Source organism: Carassius carassius, chromosome 13 (assembly GCF_963082965.1).
Source record: "Carassius carassius chromosome 13, fCarCar2.1, whole genome shotgun sequence".
NCBI lineage: Eukaryota > Metazoa > Chordata > Actinopteri > Cypriniformes > Cyprinidae > Carassius > Carassius carassius.
Window position 1 is genome coordinate 33,332,310 of NC_081767.1, and position 26,997 is coordinate 33,359,306.

The 26,997-nt window shown below is 38.0% G+C and overlaps 2 protein-coding genes across 2 annotated transcripts in view; both read right to left on the minus strand.

The window, feature by feature from the left end:
* Positions 1–255: 255 nt before the first annotated feature.
* pygo1 (pygopus family PHD finger 1) lies at positions 256–4,160 on the minus strand. The gene is made up of 3 exons (XM_059565385.1): positions 4,016–4,160; positions 2,538–2,623; positions 256–1,779 (listed from the first exon to the last, which is right to left on the minus strand). Exons 1-3 carry the CDS (start codon positions 4,062–4,064, stop codon positions 799–801), a joined length of 1,116 nt encoding a protein of 371 aa, XP_059421368.1. The 5' UTR covers positions 4,065–4,160; the 3' UTR covers positions 256–798.
* Positions 4,161–7,238: 3,078 nt separating this feature from the next.
* LOC132156392 (protogenin A) overlaps positions 7,239–26,997 on the minus strand; it is a 39,255-nt gene continuing 19,496 nt past the window's right edge. Inside the window, exons 9-19 of the mRNA XM_059565386.1 lie at positions 26,370–26,675; positions 24,388–24,576; positions 14,577–14,672; positions 13,985–14,171; positions 13,751–13,878; positions 13,115–13,285; positions 10,539–10,694; positions 10,269–10,392; positions 9,690–9,828; positions 9,434–9,532; positions 7,239–8,633 (exon numbers count right to left, since the gene is read on the minus strand). Of these exons, the coding sequence (XP_059421369.1) occupies positions 8,250–8,633; positions 9,434–9,532; positions 9,690–9,828; positions 10,269–10,392; positions 10,539–10,694; positions 13,115–13,285; positions 13,751–13,878; positions 13,985–14,171; positions 14,577–14,672; positions 24,388–24,576; positions 26,370–26,675 (1,979 nt within the window). The 3' untranslated portion in view covers positions 7,239–8,249. The remainder of the gene's footprint in view (positions 8,634–9,433; positions 9,533–9,689; positions 9,829–10,268; positions 10,393–10,538; positions 10,695–13,114; positions 13,286–13,750; positions 13,879–13,984; positions 14,172–14,576; positions 14,673–24,387; positions 24,577–26,369; positions 26,676–26,997) is intronic.

Consider the following 26,997-nt stretch of genomic DNA (forward strand, 5'->3'; position numbering starts at 1 on the left):
AAACCCATCATCAGAAAAATCATAGATGTCGAGTGACTGCTGTTTTATGGATCGATCAAAGAAAGATATCTGACCCCGACCAACCACTTCTAAATAAACACTGTGACAAAGGGTCGATTCTGATCAAATTTGTAAAAATGAAGGGTGCTTTCATAAGCACAGACATACCTCCAGATTTAAAGACATTACATTAGAGATCTAAACATGGAATAAAACAAATACACCCAAAAACAAACACACTACCGTACACAAGTTTGGGGATGGTAAGATTTTTATTATTATTTATTTTTTAATAAAATTATGTTTTTATTTAGCAAAGATGCATTAAATTGATCAAAAGTGATGCTAGAGATGCTTTTTAATTTAATAATAATTAAAAATGTTTCTTAAGCAGCAAATCAGCACATTAGACTGATTTCTGAAGATCACGTGGCACTGAAGACTGGAGGAATGATGCTGAAAATTCAGCTTTGCATCACAGAAATAAATTACATTTTACAATATATTAACTTATTTTAAATTACAATAATATTTCACTGTCTTTACTGTATTTTTGATCAAATAAATGCAGCCTCGGTGAGCAGAAGAGATTAAACAAATAAAAAAATCTTACCGACTCCAAACTTCTCAAAAGTAGTGCACGTTCAAAAAATGATTTCTAATCACTCACTCACCCTCACTTCCTCCAAAAAAAAAATTAAACATTTTCAACACTATTAAAAGCATTCCAGTTGAGTCGAAACCAAAGGATGCTCCAGTAAAACTTTGGAACTCTATCAAAGTAGAGACTTTGACACATCAATGGCTCTCAGTGTCAGCCGCGCTCGTGATTGTCCCTGACGCCTCTCGTGTTTTTAGCAGCTGCGATCCTTTGTCCTCCATGCAAGCATCGCAACCCCAAACCGCGGACGTCTCGGCCGTTAGCAGATTGTACGCCGTCTCCGTCATTCCAGTGCAAACTCTGTGGAACCATTTCTGACACGAGGCCTCGCACAGAATGGCCTCTTGGTCATCGTTGACTTCGCTCAGGCATATGCCACACGGATAGACAGGCTCGGATGAGGACGATGTGCTCCTTCTGTTCACAACTTTATTATTGCTCAAAACGCCATTGTTGCCTGTGGGTCGTGGCGACTTTTTCATGGCTTCGTTGTTGGCGTGAAGGACGCCGTTGAGTTTTTCCGCTCCGCTCTTTGTCTTCAGCTCTGGCGCGTTGTCCTGAGTCTTGTTTTCTTCACAGTTTTGCGTGGTGCTTTTGTTCATGGCTTCACTCGGGTCCTGTTTGGGCGTTGGCGTAATGCACTGCGTGAAGTTATTCTGTGGCTGAGAGAGATTCGGGCTCGGATTCCCCTCCGGACTGAAAACCAGTCCACCTGGACTAGCACTTTGGCTCAGATTTTGAAGACTGAGGTGCTCTCCTGGATTTGGTCTGAAGTGCATGTTGCTGCTAAACGGCTGCCCGTAATTTGGGTTTTCAGGGTGGCCATAGTTAAATCCCGGTGCCCGGTTGTATCCCATGGGATTCTGGGGAAAAGGATGAGGCTGGTTTCGCATCTGGTAAGGAGCCCCGAATGGAGAAGGCATCCTCGAAGACATCCTCGGTGGCCCATAGCTGCTAAACCCTGGGTAATGTGAGTGGACAAAATAAGGGTTGGCAGGAGGAAGAGCCTTCAGGGATGGCGAGTTGTAATCGTCATCGAAAGGATTGGAGGCTATTAAGTGATCCGCACTCGGGTTTGGAGGCGGCGCATATTCAGACAGAGGAGAGAAGGATGGCGCCTGGCAAGAAACGGAGTTATTTTCACTCCTAAATGCTCATTAAAAACTCTGATTCTCCATATTTAGTCATTTCTAAATCATCCTTCACTTTCTGAACACATACAAACAGAATTAAAAACAACTTCACTGTTCAAATATTTGAGGTCGGTGACCTTTTATTAACGTTTTTTTTTCTTCTGTTTACCAAGGCTGCATTTCTTTGATTAGAAACGCAACAAAAACAGATACATATTATTGAAATTTTAAATAATGGTTTTCTATGTGAATATATAATTAATTTCTGTGATAAAAGCCGAATTGTCAGCATCATTACTCCAGTCTTCAGTGACACATGATCTTCAGAAATCAGTATAATATTCTGATTTGCTGCTTGAGAGACATTTCTGATTATTATTAATGTTGAAAACCATTCATATTTTGTGGTATATGCAGTGCATAATACTTTTCAATTTTTTTTAATTCTAAATATAAATCTTTAATAAGATTATAAATGTCTTTAGTCACTTTTGATCAATGCATCTTTGCATTGAATAAACGTATTAATTTACTGACCCCAAACTTTTGAACAGTAGTGCATGTCTGAGTATTTTGCAAAAACGTGTTATAAGCAACAATATTTAGTTAATATTGTTTGTTTTTGCTGCTTCTAATTGAAATGATTTGCAATCAAATATTGTGATTCATATGCAATGTCTATGGAGAAAATAAAAAAGGGAAATAGCTCTGGAACCAAAGCAGCTGTGAGTTTCATAGCGTACCTGTGTGCTCGACCTGCGTCTCTTTTTCTCTGGGCTTCCCAGCAGCAGCCCAGGACCGCCTAAAATATCCAGCCCCCCGTCACCTCCTGGAAAACCACAAACTGAGTTCAACTTAAACTGATCATCCAAAATACATGTGGTCGATCTGAAACATATCATGCTTAAAACACTGATGTGCATGTAAGCTGTTAATATCAATGCCTTGAGAAAAAGCTCGATGCTTTCTTACTGAAACAGGAAGTTTGGGTTGGACATATAGAAGATCTCGTTTCCATTTTTAGTATAGACGATAGAATTTAGATTACATTGTGCATTAAATCATTTGGTATATTTTCATAAGACTGCACATTTTAAAAGTGCATATTTTAAAACACTAACATACAGAAGACGACGACGCTCAAAGCTAATAAACATTAAATTGCAAGTTGCAATCTGTATTACATTAGCAGATTACAACAATCATATACAATTCAGTGTTTAATTAGATCATATAAAGATTATTATAGAATAATAGAATACAGTAATTGGATGAGATATTCAGAAAATAAGCCATAACAAAACATTTTTTAAAATAAAATGATGTTTTTAATAAGCAAATATACATTAAATTGATCAAAAGTGATGCTAGAGATGCTTATAAATGTAACAAATAATGAAACAAATGGTTTCCACAAAACTATGACTTTTAGTAATTTAATAATAATTAAAAATGTTTCCTAAGCAGCAAACCTGCATATTAGAATGATGGGAGGAATGATGCTGAAAATTCAGCTTTGCATCACAGGAATAAATTACATTTTACAAAATATTAACTTAGAAAACAGTTATTTTAAATTATAATAATATTTTACTGTTTTTGCTGTATTTTTGATCAAATACATGCAGCCCTGTGTTATTATAGTCAGCCTATGTAATTAAAAATAAAATAAATTGATACTTTTTTTTTAATTACATATGCTAACTATAATAACCCAAGGCTGCAAAAATATATGCAAAAAAATGCACACAAACATAAAATTTAAAATGTAGCTAAAATAACGAATTTAAAACGGTAATAAAACTATAAATTAACACTTGAATGGCCACATGGTCATTTGTTACACTTCTGCATTCATATACATATAATGTTACATACATTTATTAATGTATTTTTTTTTATTAATTTATTTATTTATTTGTCTTGTTCACTGTAGCTTAACTTCAACTTTTGTGATTTTTAGTTTTTAAGGTTACATCATAAACATTTGACATTTAATGAATAAGCTAATAAAGTCCAAACTTTACCAAAACTCTGCAGAGAGTCGGATTTATCTGAACGCGTTCACTTAGAGGCCTGACACGCTTTTCGTATCAAATGCGCTTCTGAATATATCGCGGTCTACTTTTCTGTTCTTCACCAAAGGCCTGAAGGCCGCCGGACTGCTGCTGTCTCTCCGGTAATCACGAGTCTCTAAAAACACGGAAAAAATCTACGTTACCTCGTTTTCGTTTTAGAGAGAATGAATCTTTATCCTGCTCTGTGGACATAACAGGCTCCGTCACATGACTCAAACGCACGGAAGGAACTGGAAAATGGTGTAACTTTGATTTCAGAAAGAGTGATTGTAGTCAACTCGTCTCGTTCTTCCTTGTCTACAGCGAGCGAAGGCGTCGCGATTAATATTCATGAGCTAAACCGTCTCCTTTTGAAGCGTACCAAAGACGTCATCTGTTTAATATTGATGAGACAAAGACCACAACGTTCTTAAAGAGGACGTCCTAAACCTGAAGAACAAGAACTATTGAAGTAAAATAATGACTTATGTCTTTGAAACAAAAAAGCATGCTGAATAGAACTATCTGAAAAAATAATGCATTGAATTAACAGAACTTGCATTTTAATGCCTTGTATTTCCAGGGCTTGCATAATGCATTATTTTTCAGTTAGTGCTATTCAGCATGCTTTTTTGTTTCAAAGACATAAGTCATTATTTTACTTCCATACAGAAACCCCTCTACATTAAAGCGCGTGTGTCTAAAGTGTTGCGTTTGATGTTACGCGCGCCAGCGAGCAGCTCGATGATAATATTGATGATTTGCTGATGTACTGTTATAATATTATAAAGTGCTGTCGGTTTAAAAGTTTTTATTTACCTTGTGCGGCGGCAGTAATATGCGCCTGCAACACAGGGCACAGGTGCAAAAAAAAAAAAATCTGAATTTATCTTTTATTTTAATTAATTTACTTTGCCTTTTTCCCCACTTTATTATTATTATTATTCCATTATTCATTATATATATATATATATATATATATATATACACACACAATAACTAAATTATACTAAATGTTTTATTTTTTTACAATTCTTTTACAGTAATATGCCACAAACTGTAATATGTTCATATTTATTTGTATATATAATATTTATTGTGTGTGTGTGTGTGTGTGTGTGTGTGTGTGTGTGTGTGTGTATATAAAATATTAATTCCTTAAGAGAAAATAGACAACATTTTTTTTATTTAAACTGGAAATCATTCTTTATAAACAATCTATTTGTGGTGGGGGTATACATCTTTGGCATAAACATTACACCATATTGCTGAACAGAAAAAAAAACACTTTCAATAAACACATGTATTAGGAAAGTAAAGCAGAATACTGACATGGAATTTTATTTATTAAGAAATACATTCAGTTTTTAAGGCTTATAGACACATTTACTGCTGCAGTGTGATGGAAACCAAACCATCACTGCTTGAAGAGTTATTATATATATATATATGGGTGGGTGGGTAAACGTGAGTTTTTACCTTACATGAATAGAGGCCATCTGTTTGATCAGCACATGCAGATGCTAAACATTTGACACTTTTTATGACGTTGCATTTCTAATGTGCAACTTAAAGCTGAAGAAATCAGACAAAACTGCATGGAATCACACTTGCATACACAACGAAAACCCCAATGTGAAGTTAACCATTTAACACAACAAGCAATATTTTTCTAAAACACTAAAGCATATTAAAATGTATATCAAAAACATAAATCCCAGCATCAAATCTTGCTGAAAACAAGCCAAAGCTGGTCTGGAGATGTTTTAGCATGATCTTAGTCAGACTGGAAAACCAGCGAAGACCAGCAGCTTTCGGCTGTTTTCTTCAGGGAAACCATATTTAGTCAGTACGTTCATAAAATCCAGGGTAAATTATTAATCCCCCACAAAAACAAAAACAATACAATAATTCTCCTCCAGTGAGAAAAGTTGTAAAAGGAAACAAAAGGCATAAAATCCATCATCTTTGGTTCACTTGAAAGTCATAAAGGATTGAAAGCACCACCGTGTAACACTGTTTTTGGTTTCCTGATGTCCTTTCAGTAAGCAGATATCAAATCTACTCAGGAATAAAGCTTTGAAAAATGACAAAACACATGCAAAAGAATCCACATTAATGCTCTGTGCAACAGCGAACACAGTCTTTGGTTTCAGGCTGCTTGCTTCAAAAAGAAAACTTCAAAATTGATTGTGTCTCTCTGATTAAAAATACAGCGAGCAATTAGTTTCCCCTGATTGAGAAGAATTTCAGCTGCATGGAATATTAATATAATATAACATCTCTCTGTATATAATTCTCATGTACAGTAACATCCATGCTGAACTTGAAATACTAATGAGGGAAACTGATCACTGCGACATTTGATTTAAAGAGGTGAATCTCATAAAGCCGATCAAGAACATTTTACTCCAAATTTTTTTTTAAAAGTTATATTTTGCAGTTCCAATATTATTTTCATGACAATTAAACAATTAATTTATTTTAAATCTACAAAATATTATATATTTTATATCATGACAATTATTTTATACCATGACAATTAAGCATGGTATTAATTTATGATTATTTACATCAAAAATATATTTTAGATTATATTTACTTTATATATAATGAAAATGTCGAATAAGTAATAAATGTATGATTTACATCAAGAATATATTTTTATGACAATTAAGCAATTAATTTATGATGACTTACATTCAAATACATTTTAATATAATGTGATATAAAATATAATATTTTATATTATGACAATTATTTGTATCACGACAAATAAGCAATTAATTTATGATATATGAAAAATATTTGTAATATAATGTAATAAAAATTAAATCTAAATGGACTTAAAATAAGTTTTGATTTTCTTTATGCAAAACTTTTTTTCTGTTGATTTTGGAGTGAAATGTAAGAAGTTATTCATGAGATTTTTAATATTTGCTTGTTTTTTCATCTCCACCTCATTTGGTCGCAGGTGTTCTTTAAAGCAGCTCTTTTTTTTCCGAATCGAACAGACGTTCGCAGGTCTCTGGGTGAAACATCTTTGGTTTAATTCACAGATAATCTCATTGTCATTTTATCATCCCAAAGACCAGCAAACCAGAAAGAAGAAATGAAAGAGCAAGCAGCTCTGCAGATGATGGTGTGTCACTTTGCACATTGAGCTGCATGAAACTACAAACAACTCCAAACTAATCTGAAAGACAAGTGCTACACTCATGATCCTAAATCTAAAATAGCATCAATTATTTCAAAGCACTAAAGTAACTCAAATGCGTACTCAGTAGTACATATTCTGTATGTCGAGAAAAATAGATATCTTTGGAGGCAAAAAGGTATCATGATCATTCAGATTTGATGATTATTTTTGGTTTCCAGAACATTCACTCGGACTGCAATCAAATCAATCTCTTGTTCGTGTATCTGCAGCTCTTCACACGTTTAAGGCCATTATTTAAAGCTATCAGTTTTGACGAACTAAGAAGCACCCGGTATTTTTGTTTACTTTGTACTCAAAAAAAGAAATAAACTACGGAAAAAAGAAATCCATCTCCACAACAGAGGTCAAACACATACATACAGTACGGGTCAACCGCCCGGAAAAAACCCTGTCCATCACACCATGTCACTGTACAAAACACATGGCTTTCAAAAGATCCCTGAGATAAAGAAAATCAGACACGACTACTGCTAAAAATTCAAAGGTAAATGAGGTAGTATAAAACAGGGACTATAAGAGCAAAAGTACACACATTCATACGACGAACCTGAGAAATCTAACGTGACCTGAAGTGGAGCCGCAAATAAATCATTCGTAAACATCACAGAGTAAAACATTCACCTGAATGTTATTTAACGTTTATGAGCCTGAGGTAGGACAAGAATGTAATGAGCTGGGTAGCTCCGCCCACTCTGGCATCCAATTGGTCCCAACTCCTGCATATTAAACAACCACTTTGTTCTGATTGGCTGTGACTCAGCAGTATGATGAGAAACTGCATCTCGCCGACTCAGGATGGGAAAAAATACAAAAACACACAAACTAATGTGAAAATAACGCTGTCGAGTATATAAGGGGATATTAAATACTTAGTAGACAAACTGAGGTAGATTAGGAAGTCAACAGAGGTTTTCCGTTGTCTCTCGGTGAGGTTACGTCAGAAAGCGTGACATTCACATCACACGTTTTGGACGTTTTTTTTTTTACACATTCATGGTGGGTGAGATTATAGTTTCTATCAGACACACAATCGTTTTTAAAAAAACCAACAAAAAAGGACAAAAACAAATACATTCACCGAGAAAGAGGGCGATGTGGACGTCTCGGGTCGTCCAGCACTGCTCAGTAGTTCGTTTAAGCAGCAGGGGGCGCCAGAGGGCATACACATTATTATTTTGCTAAATAGGATGTGTCTCCATCATTTCCTGTTCCTGAAGTGTTGTTTGCATCATTGGGATCATGTGGAGATGCAGCTCTTTTTCTGTAACCTCGTGGACGGGCGTTTCGGCCGACGCTCCGCTCTTCTCGCCCTTCAGGGAGGACGGGCGACTGCTGACACCCAGAGAGAGGTTGGTCGCCTCGATGTCATCGTGAGAGTAGTGTCCCGAGTCGCCCGTCTCGTGGCTGCCCTCGCTGGAATGAGAGCCCTCGCTGTCGCCCCCCGGTGGCCCAAACAGGCCCTGCAGAGAGGACGGCGGGTGTTGAGGAGAGGTTTCCGTGTAACACAGCAGGGTGGTGCCATGAAGATACGGATAAGAAGGACTGGAGACCCTCTTCACATCCTGATAGAGGCAGAAAACACCAGTAAACAGCAAAGAAAGAAAGGGTTTCTGAGCTAAAGAGACATACTTGAAAAATGTCCTATATTCAACCCAGATAAAAAAAGTTAAAATAAGACATTATTTTTTATAATATACTCTTATTAAAAATAAGAAATTATTTAAATATATTATTGATTAATTAATATTTGATATTAATATTTATATACCATTTTCGTTTATTTATTATTTATATACCATAGTAGTAATCATTTTTCATTTTTATATTTATTCAATTATTTTCATGTGCTTTTGTCCTTTTTGTTTATTTCAGTTTTACAATGTTAGTATTTCAATTTAATCTTATTTTATTTCAGATAGTTGTCAAGCCAACATTTAAAATCTGTAAGTTTTTATAGTTTAAATATGTAATCTAATACTTGATTTCATTTTATTTCAATTTTATTTCAATTAATGGAAACAATTGTTAATTTTAAGTTTTACTTTGCAATAACAACACATATTTATACATAATGGCAGTATTTACTACCTTTAATTTATACTTATTTCAAATAATATAATAATAAATAGTGTTAATATGATAATGTTACATGAACAAAATATATTATATTCTATCATTTAGAATATCGTTAAAAATTAAAAGCATTGTTTTCAGTGTTTTTTCTTCCCCAAACCCTGTTTTCTTAATGCCTTTTTATATTTATTTTGCTGACGCTGTCAGCCGTCATGATGCTTTTGTGCCAGATGTTAGATTATGGCTCTGTTTTTTTAATAACTCATTGAAAAGTGTAACGGTTTCATACCTTGTTATCCCTCTTTAAGAAGTTCCATCTCTTTCTTCTCTTCTTCTCAACAGTGGGCTTCACTGGCCCATAGCTGTTAATGATCAGATTTGTTCCACCCTAAAGCAGTAAAACACAATCATCACAATATTGTTTCCACACAGGAAAAAATTGGATTGAATAAAAAAAAAGTCATTTTAATTAATTTAAATAATGTATCTGTTTTTTAAACAAACACACAAACAAAAGGTACTTTTTGTCATTTTAATAAACAAACCTTTGCATCGATGAAATGATCCCTCATCATGGGCATCATCACCTCCACACTCTCAGCTTGACTCTGATTGGCCAGACGGACAGAAGTGGGCGGAGTCTGTTCTCCAGCTTGTCGGATGGATTTGGTATTGGAAGATTTCCTGTCACAAATAATGCAGGTCAGTAACAGAATCATCATGGAAACAATCAATTAAATGAGATTTGAGAATGCATTAGTAATTATATATAATCTGACAATATGCAATAATTCGCAAAAACAAAAAAAAGAACGTTTATTGGCTCGCAGCAGTTTTTTATGTATACTATGCATCATATTTTGAATTATAAAAAGCTTTTATTTTTATGTTTTCAGTTATTTTATTTTTGTTACGTGTTTTTATAAGTATTTTGTTATTTTTAATATTATTTCCATTTATATTTCTAATAAAATCTTTCTATTTATAATATTTCTATTAAGCTTTATTTTATTTCAGTAAATGGAACTTCAACTTAAAAAAAACAAAAATCAGTTTTTAAGATTTGTATTTTTTTTCTTTTATTTATTTCAGCTCTATTTCAATGACATAACTGAATTTCTAACCTGGTTTTCCTCCTGCAGGCCAGTATGAGGACGCAGATGATAATGCAGGTTAAAGCGATACACACACCCACCACTATCCCCGTCATTGACCTCTGATCCAGGGGATAGAAACCACCAGAAAACACTGCGGATGGAGCACAAAAACAGTGTTAAGATGATGTCAAGACTTACATTGTGTGTTTATGCCATCTACATCAATGGCAAATGAGATCATGTATTTAAATGCAATTAAAGATGGCACTTCATGACTACAAAGGACCTGTTGTTCACCTGTGCTGTGTGTTTGAGAGGCGTGTGTGTCTGCGTGCACGCTCAGTTCTACTGCAGGTGAGAACGGCCCGTCTCCCATCTGATTGGACGCTGAGACCTTCACCAGGTACACCTGACCGGACTGAAGATTCTCCAGCAGGGCCATCGTGACACTCCCTGAGAACGAGGGTAACATCATAAACCAAAAATAACATATACACCTATAAATAATAATGCACATCGTAGACTCGAAACAGCTGTGGACTACAGCAAATTCTGTTTCAACTGATTTGCAAATTACTTTTATCTGCATTAATTAACTGTGTGAATCTTAAAGAGAAATAACTCAAATAAAAAAAAAGATAGAGATGTATACTTTAGCTTAAAATTATTTAGATTTAGACCAGAGATGCTTAAACAGGAAAAAACATCCATTTGTGAATGCATTTGTAAATACTTTGATATATAACCTTTTATGAAAATAAGATATTAGTAAGAAAACTTTGGTTGTTGGTCGGCAGCATTGTTATTTTTGTGTTTTGAATCAGCTTTTATCTCTTTATTATCAGTTTCCATTTCAATTTTAGTTTAAGTTCTAGTAATTGTGTGTGATATTTTTGCCATTTTTATTAGTTATCAGTTTTTTATATTTAAATGTTTAATTTCTTTTTATTTCACTTTTCATTTTAGCAATTTTAGAACTTGAATTATTTTTTTAAGTTATCTTCCAAGGCAACATTTCTAATTTTCATTTAAGCTTAAAAAAATAAATAAAATAAATTAAAAACAGCAAATATTAAATTCAGCATAAACATTACTTTGATGTACTGTATAAATATTTATAAAATATAAATAAGCATAAATATTTAATACATTCTGAAAATTATATATTTTTGCATTACTTTATAAAAATTGTGTTTATGTTTATGCAAAATATTATTTTAATACATTTCTTTAGATTTTGTGCTGAAATATGACACAGCAATGTTCTTGACATGCTCTTTAATCCTCAAGTGACAGCACAGGATCAGAGTTTTACTACAAACAGACAGAACACCCCGTCAGCACCGCTGCGATTATTTGTGACCAACAGATTTAGGGTGTTGAGGGTCAAAGGTTTAGTGACTAGTCTCATTACAGTACCACCCAAAAGCAGGCTGGGAATGACCTCAGGATCTGAGCCTCAGCCCGGCCTCACGTTTAGATCCGGAGGGCTGTGTGTGTAACTGAAAACAGATGAACAGCAGTCCTGCTCATCATTTACAGTCACTGCCCTGGATTTAGAGCTTATATACACTGAGCTGTCCACAAGAGACCTGTTTCAACACCTAGTGAAATGTTCAGTTTCTATTCAATTCAAGTTTATTTGTACAGCGAATTTCACAATAGGTATTGTTTCAAAGCAGCTTTAGTCCACATTCATGCAAGTATTCCACAATCAGCCACAGATACGTGTGTCAGAGTCAGTGTTATTATCAATGAGATGCTATTAAAGTTTTCATTTATTTTTTAAATTGTTCAAATTTTACTCTGTTTTTTTATTTTTTATTTTTATGTCTAAAAGATTATTTACTTTTAGTTAATTTTAGTTCATCGAGTTAAACTAAATGAAAAGGAGAAATGTTATTTGGGAGCTAGCTGAAAATATGTTTTTGGTTCAAATACGTTTAGGATTTTTTTCAGGATTGTTTCAGTTAGCGTTTGTTCTATTTTAAGTTAATTTTTTTTTAATGGTTGTAGTTTTTGTAATAACTCTGACACACACACTCACACACACACACACACACATACACACACTCACACACTCTCTCACACACACACTCACACACACACTAAGAGACACACACACACACACACACACACACACACACTCACACACTCACTCACTCACTCACACACACACTAACAGACACACACAAACACACACACACTCACTCACACACTCTCTCACTCACACACACACACACACTCACACACTCACTCACACACAATCACTCACTTACTCACACACTCACACACTCACTAACAGACACACACACTCACACACTCACTCACTCACACACACACACACTAACAGACACACACAAACACACACACACTCACTCACACACTCTCTCACTCACTTACTCACTCACTCACACACTAGCAGACACACACACACACACACGCACACACACACTCACTCACACACACACACACACACACACACACACTCACACACACACACACACACACACACACTCACACACACACACACTCACACACTCACTCACACACAATCACTCACTCACTCACTTACTCACACTCACTCACACACACACTCACTCACTCACTCACTCACTCACACACACACACACACACACACACACACACACACACACACACACACTCACACACTCACTCACACACAATCACTCACTCACTCACACACTCACTCACACACAATCACTCACTCACACACTAACAGACACACACTCACTCACTCACTCACTCACACACTCACTAACAGACACACACACACACACACACACACACACACACACACACACACACACACTCACTCACTCACTCACACACTAACAGACACACACACACACCTTCTCTCTGCAGGATCTGCCACTCTCCAGCCGCCCATGCTCTGCGTGAAGCGTACAGGATGGTGTAGCGTGTCACAGCCATGCTGAGCTCGTCAGGAGATTTCCAGGACACCAGCGCCATGTCTCCTTCAATCATAGTGACTTTCACTCCTACAGGAGCTCGAGTGGGAGCTGAACGGAGAACAGACAGACAAACAGACAGACACCTGTCAATCAAAACCACTCAACGCCTTCAGTAGAGAATGGAGACAGAAGCACCTTCTTTTTCTCAATTTTCTACAGAATATTAATACATCTATATATGTATGTGTGTGTGTGCTCTTGTTTTTGTATCATATCAGGACACAACTCTGTATAATGTCATGGGTATGACACAGGTATTACAAGGAGAGGGTGACTTATGAGGACATAACCCATGTCCCCATTTTTCAAAATGCTTATAAATCATACAGAATGAGTTTTTTTGAGAAAGTAAAAATGCACAAAGTTTCCTGTGAGGGTTAGGGTTAGGTGTAGCGTTGGTATAGGGCCATAGAATATACAGTTTGTACAGTATAAAAACCATTACGCCTATGGGATGAACACACTTTTCACAAAAACAAACATATGTGTGTGTGTGTGTGTGTGTGTGTTTACCTTCAGGTAGTGTGGTCTGGTAAACCACAGGACTCCAGGGACTGGACAGCTGATCCACGTGAAGACGAACTGCAAACTCATAATTGGTGTTTGGGTCCAAATTAGTGACCATCAGACTCTGGGCAGCACTGCAGGAACACACACACACACACACACACAAACACACATATGAGAGGATGTGCATCACAGCCTGTGTGTGAGTGTGTGTGTCATTCTGGGGTCAGTAACACTCACGTCTGCAGGTACAGCACCAGCGAGGCGTTCTGCAGTCCCACAGGGTTACAGCGCACAGTGTAGTTGACCATCTGTCCGCCGGTGAAAGCGGGTCGGGCCCAATGTAAGAACACAGAGGAGGAGGAGTTACTGTGGGCGTAAACGTGATGAGGCGGCGGAGGAGGCGGGACCAGACGATCTCGGACCGCTGCAAAGAAACATAAAAATGTGCTTTAATGGTAATGTTTTTGAAAGAAGTCGCTCCTGCTCACCAAGGCTGAATATAATTTGATTAAAAATAGAGTAAAAATAACTAAATATTATTACAATGTAAAATCAATGTTTTCTTTGTGAATATATTATAAAATGTAATTTATTCCTATGATCAAAGCTGTATTTTCAGCATCATTCATCCAGTCTTAAGTGTCACATGATTTTCAGAAATCATTCTAATATGCTTATTTGCTGCTTAAGAAACTTTTCTGATTATTATTAATGTTGGAAACAGCTGTGCTGCTTCATATTTTTATGGAAATTGTGATACATTTTATTTTTCAGGATTCAGAGAACAGCATTTGTTTGAAACGGAAATCTTGTCGGTCGCTTGACTCACAAACACATCCCGGTGTGCTGATAGTCTGGTCTGCCTGGTATCCTTCACCCATCAAACTGTAGGCCAAGAGTTTGACATGGTACTTCTTCCTGGGGTCTGTATTAAAAAGAGAAAAGAAGAAAAATGCTAGTATAATTTTAATTTCTACTGTAGTTTTCAAATGTAACATATGGGTGTTCACATATACAGTGAAAAATTAATTCATGATGTGCATGTGTCCAACGAAGAAAAAAAAATAAAGAAAAGTTAAACTCTATTATATTCATATGTATGTAAATATACGTATGTGTGTGTCCTTGGTAGAAACCGATTGCATGTAATCTTGATGACATAATCAGGTTCCAAAAATTAATTACTTGTAATTAGATCATATTACATCTTAAAAGATTCGTAATCAGACTAGTTATATTTTTTTATTACATGATTATTTATTATTTCACATGGTCAAATGACATGCCGGTAAACAGGTATAATATTTCATAAAGTTTCATTTGTTTTGTAATTTCAAAATTTATTTTAATTTTAAACTATTTATTTAATTATTAGCTTTTCATGAAACTCGCAAACCCCAGTTTGGGAAACTTATATGTAACATAATATTTAATGCATGTAACAAGGAATGGAATATATTTTCTTTTTTGTTGCATTTTTATATCAATGTATTACAAGATTGTCCTATTTAAATCAATGTGATAAACAAGTTCGGTCAAAACTTATCTTAAAGTAATCCAAAAAGTAGTCAGATTATATTACCTGAAATCTGTAAATGTAATGGATTGCAGGTACTAACTACAAATTATTTCATTTAATTTTGGAATCAGTAACAAACTACAATTTGTATGCAATCCACCCAACACAGTATATATATATATATATATATGTGTGTGTGTGTGTGTGTGTGTGCATATCCTATACATACATGCATACATATATTTCTTATGAAGCTTGACAGTTTATGAAATGATGCATTATGTTTGCTACAACTGAAAAACGAACACTTTCCTCTCCCCTCCATGGCAGCAATATAGTTTTCTTGTCAAAATAGAATGGTATCTTATTTCTTCCTGTAATGTGTGTGTGTGTGTGTGTGTGTGTGTGTGTGTGTGTGTGTGTGTGTAACAGCAGATGTATATGGTCAGCTGATGTGTGTGTGTATTAGATAGTGGTGCTGTGTGTGTAGCGCGTGTGCATGTGGGTCTAATCATCAGCAGATGCCCAGAGCTGGAGGTGTTGGTCAGTGAGTTTGCGCTCTATCCTCCTGCTGGTCAACACAAAAGATGAGTGTCCATCCCCCGTTCAGTTCATCCACCCGTCATCCATCTGCTTCACCCCCTCACTGACTGACCGCTGACCAGCAGTCGCATCCCATTCACAACCAGATCACAGAGGTCAAATCAGAGGCCCAAAGGCCATGGGAAACACACACACACACACACACACACAGAGGTCAGCCACGTGACCAAAAACATGACCTCAAGCATCATAAAGAGACCTCAGACTGACAGAAAAATTGATAACTGATCAGAAACTGATCATCAGGGCTCATCAGAAATTCAAATGAAATTCACAGGAAGCATTATTGAAAATTTCACTAACAAAACTCTAAAAGTTACTGTCCTAGTAGTTTTTTTAATTAATTAGACAGCATATAAAAATTCTTTTATAGATATGCCAAATAGACCATTTTTTAGTCAAGGAAATATTATTTAACAGAAGAATGAACTACAGATTTTAAAACAAATCATTATCTTAAACATCCTGATAAACATGCTAATATGCACATTTTAAAATCTAAAAAAAAAAAATTTTTTATTATAATGATTTTATTTATAAATATATATTAAGCGATTTTACAGTGACATGTCAGCAACAGCCACGGTTTCTAGAGTAAATAGTCGAGGTGTGATCTAAAAAACTGAAAAAGTTGCTGCAGTTTTCCATTGTGTCCTGTAGTACTGACTTTGGTCACATGGTGACGCTACACGAGAGACTGACATGACTGAACATGTTGAGCGCTTTCGATCCTACAACTAACCAATCCTGAGAGTCTGTGATTGTGCAGCTGACAAATAACATGGACATGAATGTTATCAACATCAAGACAGAATGGTAAAAATCATCTAGGTTACGTATGTAACCACGGTTCCCTGAATAGGAAACAAGATGCTGCGGTGACGTCACCGTATGTGAACACCTCTCGGTATGACAAATGTCTGAAGCCCTATACTATCCCGCCAATCCTATTGGCCAAATAGCGCTTGGCACCGCCCCACGCATGTGTACGCAACGTATACCTGGGTGCCGTGCGCTATTTCACTCAGATTTCATGAACTGAAGAAGAACACTATCAAGGTATGGAACGGCCGGGACCGCAGCATCTCGTTCCCTATTCAGGGAACCGTGGTTACATACGTAACCGAGATGTTCCCTTTCATAGGTCACTTTGATGCTGCGGTGACGTCACCGTATGGGAACCCTATACCATAACGCCTGATGTACCTGATAGCTGGGATCCTAGGAAGCATCTGCTCAAGCGGAGAGAACCCGGGAGCCAGGAGCCGTCCTCACATCCAGACTGTAAAACTTGATAAAAGTGCTCGGTGAGGACCATCCTGCCGCAGCACAGATATCATCCATAGAAGATCCACTGAGAAAAGCTTGTGAAGAGGCCACTGCTCTCGTGGAATGAGCTCTAACTCCTAAGGGCGAAGCGAGTCCGCGCGCCTCATAGGCTAAAGATATTGCCTCCACCAGCCAATGGGACATGCGTTGCTTTGTGACAGCATGGCCTCTATTCTTGTGTTCGAAACAGACAAACAGCTGGTCAGACTCATGCCATGGGGCTGTTCGATCAACATAAGTCTTCAGCGCTCTGACAAGGCAAAGACTCAGATCTCCTGACCCCGCCTCTGCAGGGGGTAAAGCCTCCAAGACCACTTGCTGAACGTGAAAGGGGTTCGAAGCGACCTTAGGGACATAATTAGGCATCGGTCGCAGCAATACTTTCACAGAGCCTGGTGCAAAATCCATGCACGAGGGCGAAACAGAAAGAGCCTGTAAATCCCCAACTCTCTTAAGGGAGGATAAAGCCACAAGAAGAACTGTCTTTAAAGTCAGGATTTTATCTGGTATAGTTTCCAAGGGCTCAAACGTATGCCCTGATAAACCTTGCAACACAATGGATAAATCCCATGAAGGAACTCGCACAGGGCGGAAAGGCCTCAGCCGTCGCGCACCTTGTATAAAACAAGAGACCAGCGGATGGCGGCCCACTGAAGCACCATCTATATATACGTGGTTAGCTGAAATGGCTGCCATGTAAACCTTCAGAGTGGCTGGCGTTACTCCATCAGAGAAACGGTCTTGAAGGAACAGTACTGAAGCCACTGGGCAGTAAACTGGATCCAATTGTGCGTAACACCCATTGTGAAATGCCATTAAATAACATTTGCGGTTTCAAGCGGCGGCTGTGTGACCCGTCATAAATAGGCCGTCTGTGCCAGACCCTTGAACCGTCCCTCGGATTCTGAAGGCTGAATTGTGCAGAGTGTCTGAGGGAACGCTCGACATGGTAACTCGATCCAATGCTGCTCGAAGCGCCCTTTGCGGCAAGACAGTCAATGTTTGAGCGTGGGGACTGCAGTGAGAGGGTTGGATGCGCATAAATGGTCCAACAGCGCTCTCTAGTGGAGGGCACAGTCCCTGGCAAGCAGCGAGAGTATCAGGAGCTGCTATTAGGGGCCCGAGAACAAGAGGCATTAGCCGTCGAGCTCAGGTCTAACCTCTTTCGCTGTCGCTGGCGAGCTGGTGGAAAAGCCTTAGGACCCCAATCCTCACGAGGGGGCGCCATAGGTGAAGGCTCTTCTCGTGAGGCAACTCGTTGGCGGTGAGAGGAGATTGAGCAAGAACGCGCGGGCACCTGCCGCCGTTCAATCTCCCTGGGCCTGCGAGGAATCAGCTGGCGGAAGGCGGCTGATTGCTGTTTCGCTGCCCTAAATTTATCCACCAACGAAGTGACCGCCTCTCCAAACAAACCGTCCTTAGAAACAGGGGCGTCCAATAAGAAAAGATTTGTCCTTTTCTTTGATGTCGGTGAGATTAAGCCAGAGGTGGTGCTCAACCGTAATCAATCCAGCCATAGAACGGGCCACTGCTCGAGCAGTATGTTTGGTAGCGCGTATCGCCAAATCCGTTGCTTGCCGGAGCTCTTTCACAGCCTCGGGTGTGATACCCTCCCCTTCGTCGAGTTCCTTTAAGAGCTCCGCTTGGTAGGCCTTAAGGACCGCCATAGACTGGAGCAATGCGGCCGCCTGGCCTGCGGCCATGTAGGATTTCCCGACGAGGCTGGACGTGACTCGACACGCCTTAGAAGGTTGAAGGGGGCGAGACTTCCATGTTGTGGCCGAATTAGACGCGAGATGTTCGGCGGGAGTCTCTTCCACCGGAGGCATCGCTGCATAGCCATGGTTCGCCATGTCAGAAATGGTGGCGAAATCCGCAGCCGCAACATTAGTAATGCGCGCCGAGTACGGCTGTTTCCAGGACCTCGAAACCTCCTGGTGGAGGTCCGGGAAAAAAGGCTTTGGGGCTGCGCAGGTGTAAGACTAGTTAGAAAACGGTCGTCCAGCTTAGATGAAGGTTGGGCCTCGGCCTTCTCAACTTCCCAATCCAGTCCCAGTTTACCCACCGCGCGAGAAACCACGTCCAACAGCTCGCTGTAGGAGGGGGAAACACGCTTCTCCTGTCCACTAGGAGGGAGAGGGGCTAGCGTCAGCCGCGAAGTCCTCAGACCCTGAGGCCGTGGTGGAAAAAATGTTGTCGTCATATCGTCCACAACCGAAGGAGTTAGCATCATATGGGCTGTGGGCTGTAAATCCTCATTAGAGAAAACGACTGGTTCGACAAAGCTCGCTTCCTGCACTAGGGTAGGGGAGAGCGAGCGACGTGGAGAAAACTCCAGCGCAGCGCTGACCCCATAATCTATGTCGCACATGTCTCCCCAAGCCATTGCCTCGTGCGGTGCCTCGGCAGCCGCAGAAGTGACACGGTGGGGGTTAGACGCGTGGGTGACCTTAGAAAATACTTCTACCCTCGAGTGCAGTACTCTAAGCCGCAGGCCATCACAATGGGGGCAAGAAGAAAGGCCACTAAGCGATGCCTGTGCGTGATGTAAGCCCAAGCAAACTACGCACCTTTCATGAGAGTCTCCCTTCGTGATGAACCTGGTACACAGTTCCTTACACTTCCAAAAATTCATTGCGTCCGTGAAGAGGAGTTAACACTGCTCGGAGAAAACCTCTGAGAACGCGAGATGATTCCTAGGGCACAGATGATTCGCTTTCCTGAAGGAAATTAAATCTGAGTGAAATAGCGCACAGCACCCAGGTATACGATGCGTACGCATGCGTGGGGCGGTGCCAATCGCTATTTGGCCAATAGGATTGGCGGGATGGTATAGGGCTTCAGACATTCGTCACACCGAGGGGTGTTCCCATACGGTGACGTCACCGCAGCATCGAAGTGACCTATGAAAGGGAACTACATTTACAGTAATATACTATATATAGGAGTACATTTGTTCAAAAGTACAAATGTTCAATAAGTCGGTATTATTTTTAATGAATTGAAATACTATCACAGTTTTTGTTAATATTTTGAATTAGATGTAATTTTGATGTCAGTTTTCACTTTAATTTAAGTTTTAGTCATTTTATTGTGTTTTGTAATGGCTTTTATTACTTTTTTAAAGTGTGTATAATTTTATTAATGTTTATGTATTAGTTTTGGTTAATTTAGTTTGAGATATATTAGTATTTTAAGTTGAAACAAAAATGTGAAATTATAATATAATAATTTTTTAATTAAAGTTTTTTTTCTTCTGTTTTTAGTTTTACTTTAATATAATAACCCTCACCTAAGTCTTTTATTTTAGGCAGTTTTGATATGTATTTTTGTCTTCATGTATATATATATATATATATATATATACACACACACACACACACACACGCACACACAATACACATACAAATACAATATTTTACTTCAGTTTTAGTTTTTATTTTAGTATTTTTTAAATGCTCAGAAATTTTAATTTGAGTTTTTTAAGCTTAAGTTTTTCATCTAATATTTATATTTCAGCTTTATTTATCAAGAACAACATTGCCATGAGTTAATATGAGTTCATGAAATCTAAATGCATAGTAAACTAAAAAATATAGTCAAATGCTCCAATTACTGTTACAATAAAAGCATTGATAAACTCTGATCAGACTGAGGGTTAAAGGCCAAGATGTGGATCTCAGAAAGATGAAGCATTAGAGAATAGTCAGACTGTCAGTCAGTCAGACTGATCAATGCACACAGATGACATCACTGGCACTGAGATCTGGATCTATAGTTGAGTGGGCGGGGCCAAACCCAGTAGTCCTGTCCTGATTGGACGGTTCGGTTAGGCGTGTGTGGCATTGAGATCCACATCTCTAAGAGGCTCAGGGCTTTGACCTGGTCAGGGGTCAAAGTTCACACACAGATAAAACTCCTCAGGAATCTGGAGTCAGAGGTCAGGCACACAAGACAGGCCTCTTTCTCCAGGCCATCAACATTCAGAGAGAGATAAAGAAAATATCTGGACTGGAAACAACACACAAAACACACTTTAAATAGCATGGATAGTAAGACGTGCATGAGTCCAAAAACAATCTGTCTATCCAACTATTGTAAAAAAACAAAAAAAAACAAAAACAAAGTCAAACTAAAGCAGGCAAAATGTGCTGAAACAAATGTTTAATTTTAAAATAAATTTTCTATTTTTTTGTTCCAATTCTGCTAAGAAATAAGCACTTCAGTGATTAAATATGTGCATGATAATCTTCCATCTTAAATGCATGGTAAATCTTTAGAGCCGAATTCATCCGATCTCTTTACATGTGTTGTTATTGTGCCTCAGAAGTCTGTCTGAAACCAGGAGGCATCAAAATGATGCCTGTTACTGTAAGTCTCTGACATTCGGTTCAGTACACAACCAATGCAAAAGAGCACGTACTCGAGACAAACACCTCAAACCCAGAACCCCAAATCCTCCCTGGACAACAGCAGCCCTACGGAACAATAGCCTGGAGATATTAACCACACACTGAGAGAGTGGGACGTCTGACCTCTGACCTCTTGACATGGAATCTGGGCAAGTCGAATCCTGTCAAGAGGGTCAGTAAGCAGCGCACATGCAGGACAGAACGTACAAAATAATTACCTGACTACAATAAGTTTTCTTTTTGATTTAGTTCTGAAGTCTATCAGGATTGTTTCTGAGTGTCTTCAGAGTTAAAAAAAAAAAATGAAGAAATCATATAGACAAATATCATCATGTACAATATATCTACATTATCTACAAAAAACTATATTTTTACAGTTTCTGGCAAAGCTAAGCTTAAATATTTGTATCCTACCTTGATAAATAAAAAATAATAATAATTATATATATATATATATATATATATATATATATATATATATATATATATATATATATATATATATATATATATATATATATATATATATATATATATATATATATTATGGATTATCTACAGTAATAAACCAAATTTGTATCATTTCTGGCAAAAGGGGTCATAATAGCCCCCCCCCCCCCCCCCCCCCCCCCAAAAAAAAACAACAGCAAAAGCTTAGAAATATGCAAGATATCTTACCTCACTATAATGATCTCACTATTAAAAATATGTACAAAAATATGTAAATATGTAGAAGTATGTATTTTTATCATTTCTGGCAAATGGGGACAGCATCTGTAACATGATGTTATCACAATTTAGTTTTCTCAGTTTTACAATGGAAGTCTATGGGGTCAGGGTTCCTGAGCGTTTAAAAGAAGAAATGTGAAGCTTGCATCATGAATCATGTGAAAGTTTACAGGTTTACTCGCTTGAAATGGTCATCATCAGTTGTGAGACTGTGTGTGTGTGTGTGTGTGTGTGTGTGTGTTTGGTGGGGGGTGTTAGAGCTTTGTATGAGGATCTTTGAAGTGAAGCTCGTCCCACATTCTGTCCCCCTACAGACATAAAACACACCATAAACCTCCCAATGCTTTCTCTCCCAATGCTCTCTGCTCCTCTCTTCACCTCCCCTGGACTGATAGACTGTAAACTCTGAGAGGTGTCCACAACTCTAATGAATAGAGTTCAGCTCCTTCACATCTCTCTGAATACAGCATGAAGGTTGAATTTAAGCTTAAAAGCTACATCCACAGGAACTGCTAATTTGTTAACATTTCTTTTTGTAAAAAAAACCCAACAACAAACGAGTTCACAATTGTGTACTTACAAAGTCTATTTGGCAATGAATATTGCATCATAGCGAGGATAATTCGATAGAGATCTCTATAATATTTCAATCGTTCAACTACACATAAAAGTTATTTTTAGTTCTCAGTATTTTTGTCTTGTTTCCAATACAAATATCTAATCCTTCTTAAATCAAGACGTTTACCTTAGAGTCAAAATTACATAAGATACTTGTTTTCAGAAAAAATAAAAAAAAAACAATTATGCTTAAAAAAAGAAGAAAAAAAAACTTTCAGTGGGGTCAAAAAATAAACTTAATTCAAAGGTAAAACAAGATTATTTTTCTCATCCCATTGACAGATATATAAACCAAAATTAGACTTAAATTAGATTTTTTTTTTGGTCAAAAAAACACGTTTTTTTATAACACGTGTGAGATTACTGGAGGTTTTCTGAAAGTCTTTATTTGCTCTCCGTTTAACCTCAGAGCTGTCTAGATGAAGCAATTGAGATCTTTGGCCATCTACATTCAATCCAATTCCAATTAGTAATTTAATATAATGCGTATGCAAATATTGTGTCCAGTTCTGTCTGATTTGAATATCAGCTGGCTGACCTCTCTACGGCCACAGATGGCCACTGGTCAAGCAAAGCATTGTGGGACAGCATTCATGACCACCACTGAACTACAGGCCTGAAAGAGAGTGACCTTTCGGGGCACGAGAGGGGGCGAGCACACCACAAATGTGCAACGGCTTCCTCCAGAAGCTCATGGGAAGATCAGCACTGACCAGCACTTAGGCCCCGGGCTGGAGGGGTCAGAGGTCAGAGGGGGGAGGGTCACTGGGAGTTAAGGGAAGACAGCCACAAATCTCCATATCTGAAAAACACTTCAGTGCTTTTGTTCTTGGCGAACTACTGGCCTGTTCATTTAGGGAGTCTGGATCAAGCACAGAACAGAAATAAATAGAAAAGAAACAATCAATAATCAACATGAAAACAGAAGAGTCTTTGAGTGTACGGCATCACATCTTGCTGTTTTTCAGCATGAATCTTATCAAAAGTACAAATAGTTAAACTGATCTCAAGATGTCAGGGTCGTGCAAAATCTATCCATCAATCCATCCATCCATCTAGTTACTTAAAAAAAAATTCAAATCTTTCACACAAACTTGAATTAAAATTTCTTCGAATTTCACTTAATTTTTATTTTACTTTCCGATATTCTAATTTTAATTGCAATACCATGTCCTCAATTCAAATTCAGTTCAAATGAAGAAACAGATTTTTTCCCCCAGTTCTGAACAGATCATAATTGTTCATAACTGCTCCATTCAGTGTTGAATGCTGGACTGAAAGTGGCATGTTTAGTGTTTAAACAAGCTAACATCCCGCTCTAACCAATCAGCTGCCCAAACTTCCACTACAACAAACAAGATTCCCCATTTAGGCGGATTTGCACACAGCTGCTGGATTTCATTGGGTGTCCTGAAATCACTAGCACTCACCCAGGCCTCCAATGGTGTGCTGGCGGTGGTGAGGGGGAATCTGGGTCAGCGTTCCTTCTTGTTCGCTCTCTTCGTAGTAGGAAAGTTTGAAGCCCTGCAGTCCAGCGCTGCTGCCCGCTGGGAGATGCCAACGCAACACCACAGTCGTGCAGTTCAGAGACTCCAGCTGCAGCTCTGGTGCCAGGGGCACTATGGGAGAAAATACACAGACAATCTTTAAACTTCTTGTGCATGGAAATTAAAGTTATGTTAAGAGGATGCATGTCTCCTCTAAGACTACAAAATGTGGTAAGCTTAGACTTCACGGTTAAACAGACCTGAGAGGAAGAACAAACATTAAACATTTCAAAGCGCAGACCCCACCAAAGAACAAATCTTCAAGATTTATCGGCCACAACTGCTGCTATGAATCTCTCGAGTCCAGACGAGACGGGACCTCACAGGAACACCGCCGGGGTTAAATCAATCCCAGTTTAATTAAACACACTCCCACAGAGTTTCCTGTGGTTCCAGTGTATCTTTGAAGACATTAGATTTAACCGTAGTAATTTAACAGAGTGTGTTCCAGTAGATCACAGGTGACAGAGTTTCATATGTGAGCAGAGGCTTACGGTTGGACTGGGAGATCTGTAGAGACCTGCGGCTCTCGCTTTATGACCCATGACTAAAAGCTTTCCAATGTGGACGAGAGGAAGGGTCAAAAGTCATGCAGGAACGAATGCAATGCCTTAACAAGATTATCAGCCCAAGGCAAAGAGAAAGGTTCTTTTCAAAGCATGTGTTGCAGCTAGGGATATGCCGGTATCAAATTTTTCCTGTTGCGATTAATTGCTCAGTATCATGGTATAATCACCGTATTGAAATTTAGTTTCAAAAAGGGGTCATAATACAGTATAACAGGTTAAATAACCTTTTTATAACAAAAATAATTGAACATTTAAATACAATAAAGCAATACAGAAAAATATATAAAGTTAAAAGTTTTACACAGATTAAAGTGCAAAAGAACTACAAAGGCCAATAGGTATCACTTTACAATAAGACCTCATTAGTTAACCATTAACACTCACAATGAGCAATAGCTACATTTGCTACAGAAGTTATTAATCTTTGTTTAAAAAAAAAATACAAGTCTTAGTTCATGTTAGCTTATTAAATAACTGTTGCAACTTTTGATTTTAACAACGTGTTCTTAAATATTGGAATACCTATAAATAATAAATGTTCAGAAGAATTTTTCATTGGCAGTTTATGTTAACTAATGAATTAACTAATGTTAACTAATGAAGCCCTAATGTAAAGTGTGAATTAACAAGAAAGAATCAAAACTATAGGGCATGTTGTAGTCCAGATTAAAAAAAAAAAAGTTTGAAAATAAATAGCCTATTACTGTAAGTCTAAATATTTTAGTATTTGGCTGTGATGAACACCATTGAAAATCGACAAATTTGAATGGCTATTTAAATATGTTTTAGAAAGTAGCTCAGCTGCTTAATTTACAGGGTTTCCAGAGTAAAGGCTGTTTTTTTCTGCAGTTTAGCGCCATCTGCTGTCAGAGAGTGAATGTGCTTTCATTCAGCGCTTCTCTCACGTGTTCCTCCATGTGCTACTCTTGGCAGCATACAGCTGTGCTGTGCATTTTGACCAGATGATGGGAATACTATTCTTAAAATGCATTCCAAATTATGAATAATTTGTAATATATAATTATTCATGGTATTTAGAAGTACCCACGATAACAATATCGTGCATATTAATTACCGTGATATATCGCATTACCGGCACATGTCTAGTTGCAGGTTTTATAGTTTTGCACTTACATACAGACATCAGAAGATTCACATCTAAACTGTCCAAATAATCAACACCAACTTGGATTAGATAGATAGATAGATAGATAGATAGATAGATAGATAGATAGATAGATAGATAGATAGATAGATAGATAGATAGATAGATAGATAGATAGATAGATGTTCCACCTTTAGTGCTGGAGGCCTTCGGTGTCCTGTGGGACGTCCAGGCCGATGGTTCTCCCCATCCCACGCTGGTCGCTGCAGAGATGCGGAGCAGGTAAGTGGTGTCGGGCTGAAGACCCTCCAGGAGGTGATGGGTTTTGTGTCCTGAGAGCTCCAGCTGTGTCACTGCCCCGTCTGTGCTGGTCCTGTACGAGAGGCGGTACCCAGACACACGACCACGGCTCATCTTATGAGACAGAGGCTGCCACGACACATGGATATCAGACGGACTGCGGCTAGTGAGGCTCAACTCAGGAGCACGCAAGGGGACTGAGTCAGAGGGACAGAGAGACCAGAAATAATATTTAATTCATTTATATGAATCACTTATGAATATCACAGACCCAGCAGTAAACCAACAAATCAGTCATAACAGACCTCATTAACATGTAAAAGTAAAAAATTTGGTCTTGATATAAGCAATTGTTTTGGTGTAAGATACCTTGACTAGCATTATGAGTGGATCTCAGGGGAAAATAAAATTATATAATCCATACAACGATATAAAGTTGCATCTTTTTTTTAAAGGCAGATAATGAATCTCACTCAGCTTGATCATAAATAAAATGGAGTGAATGGGTGCCGTCAGAAT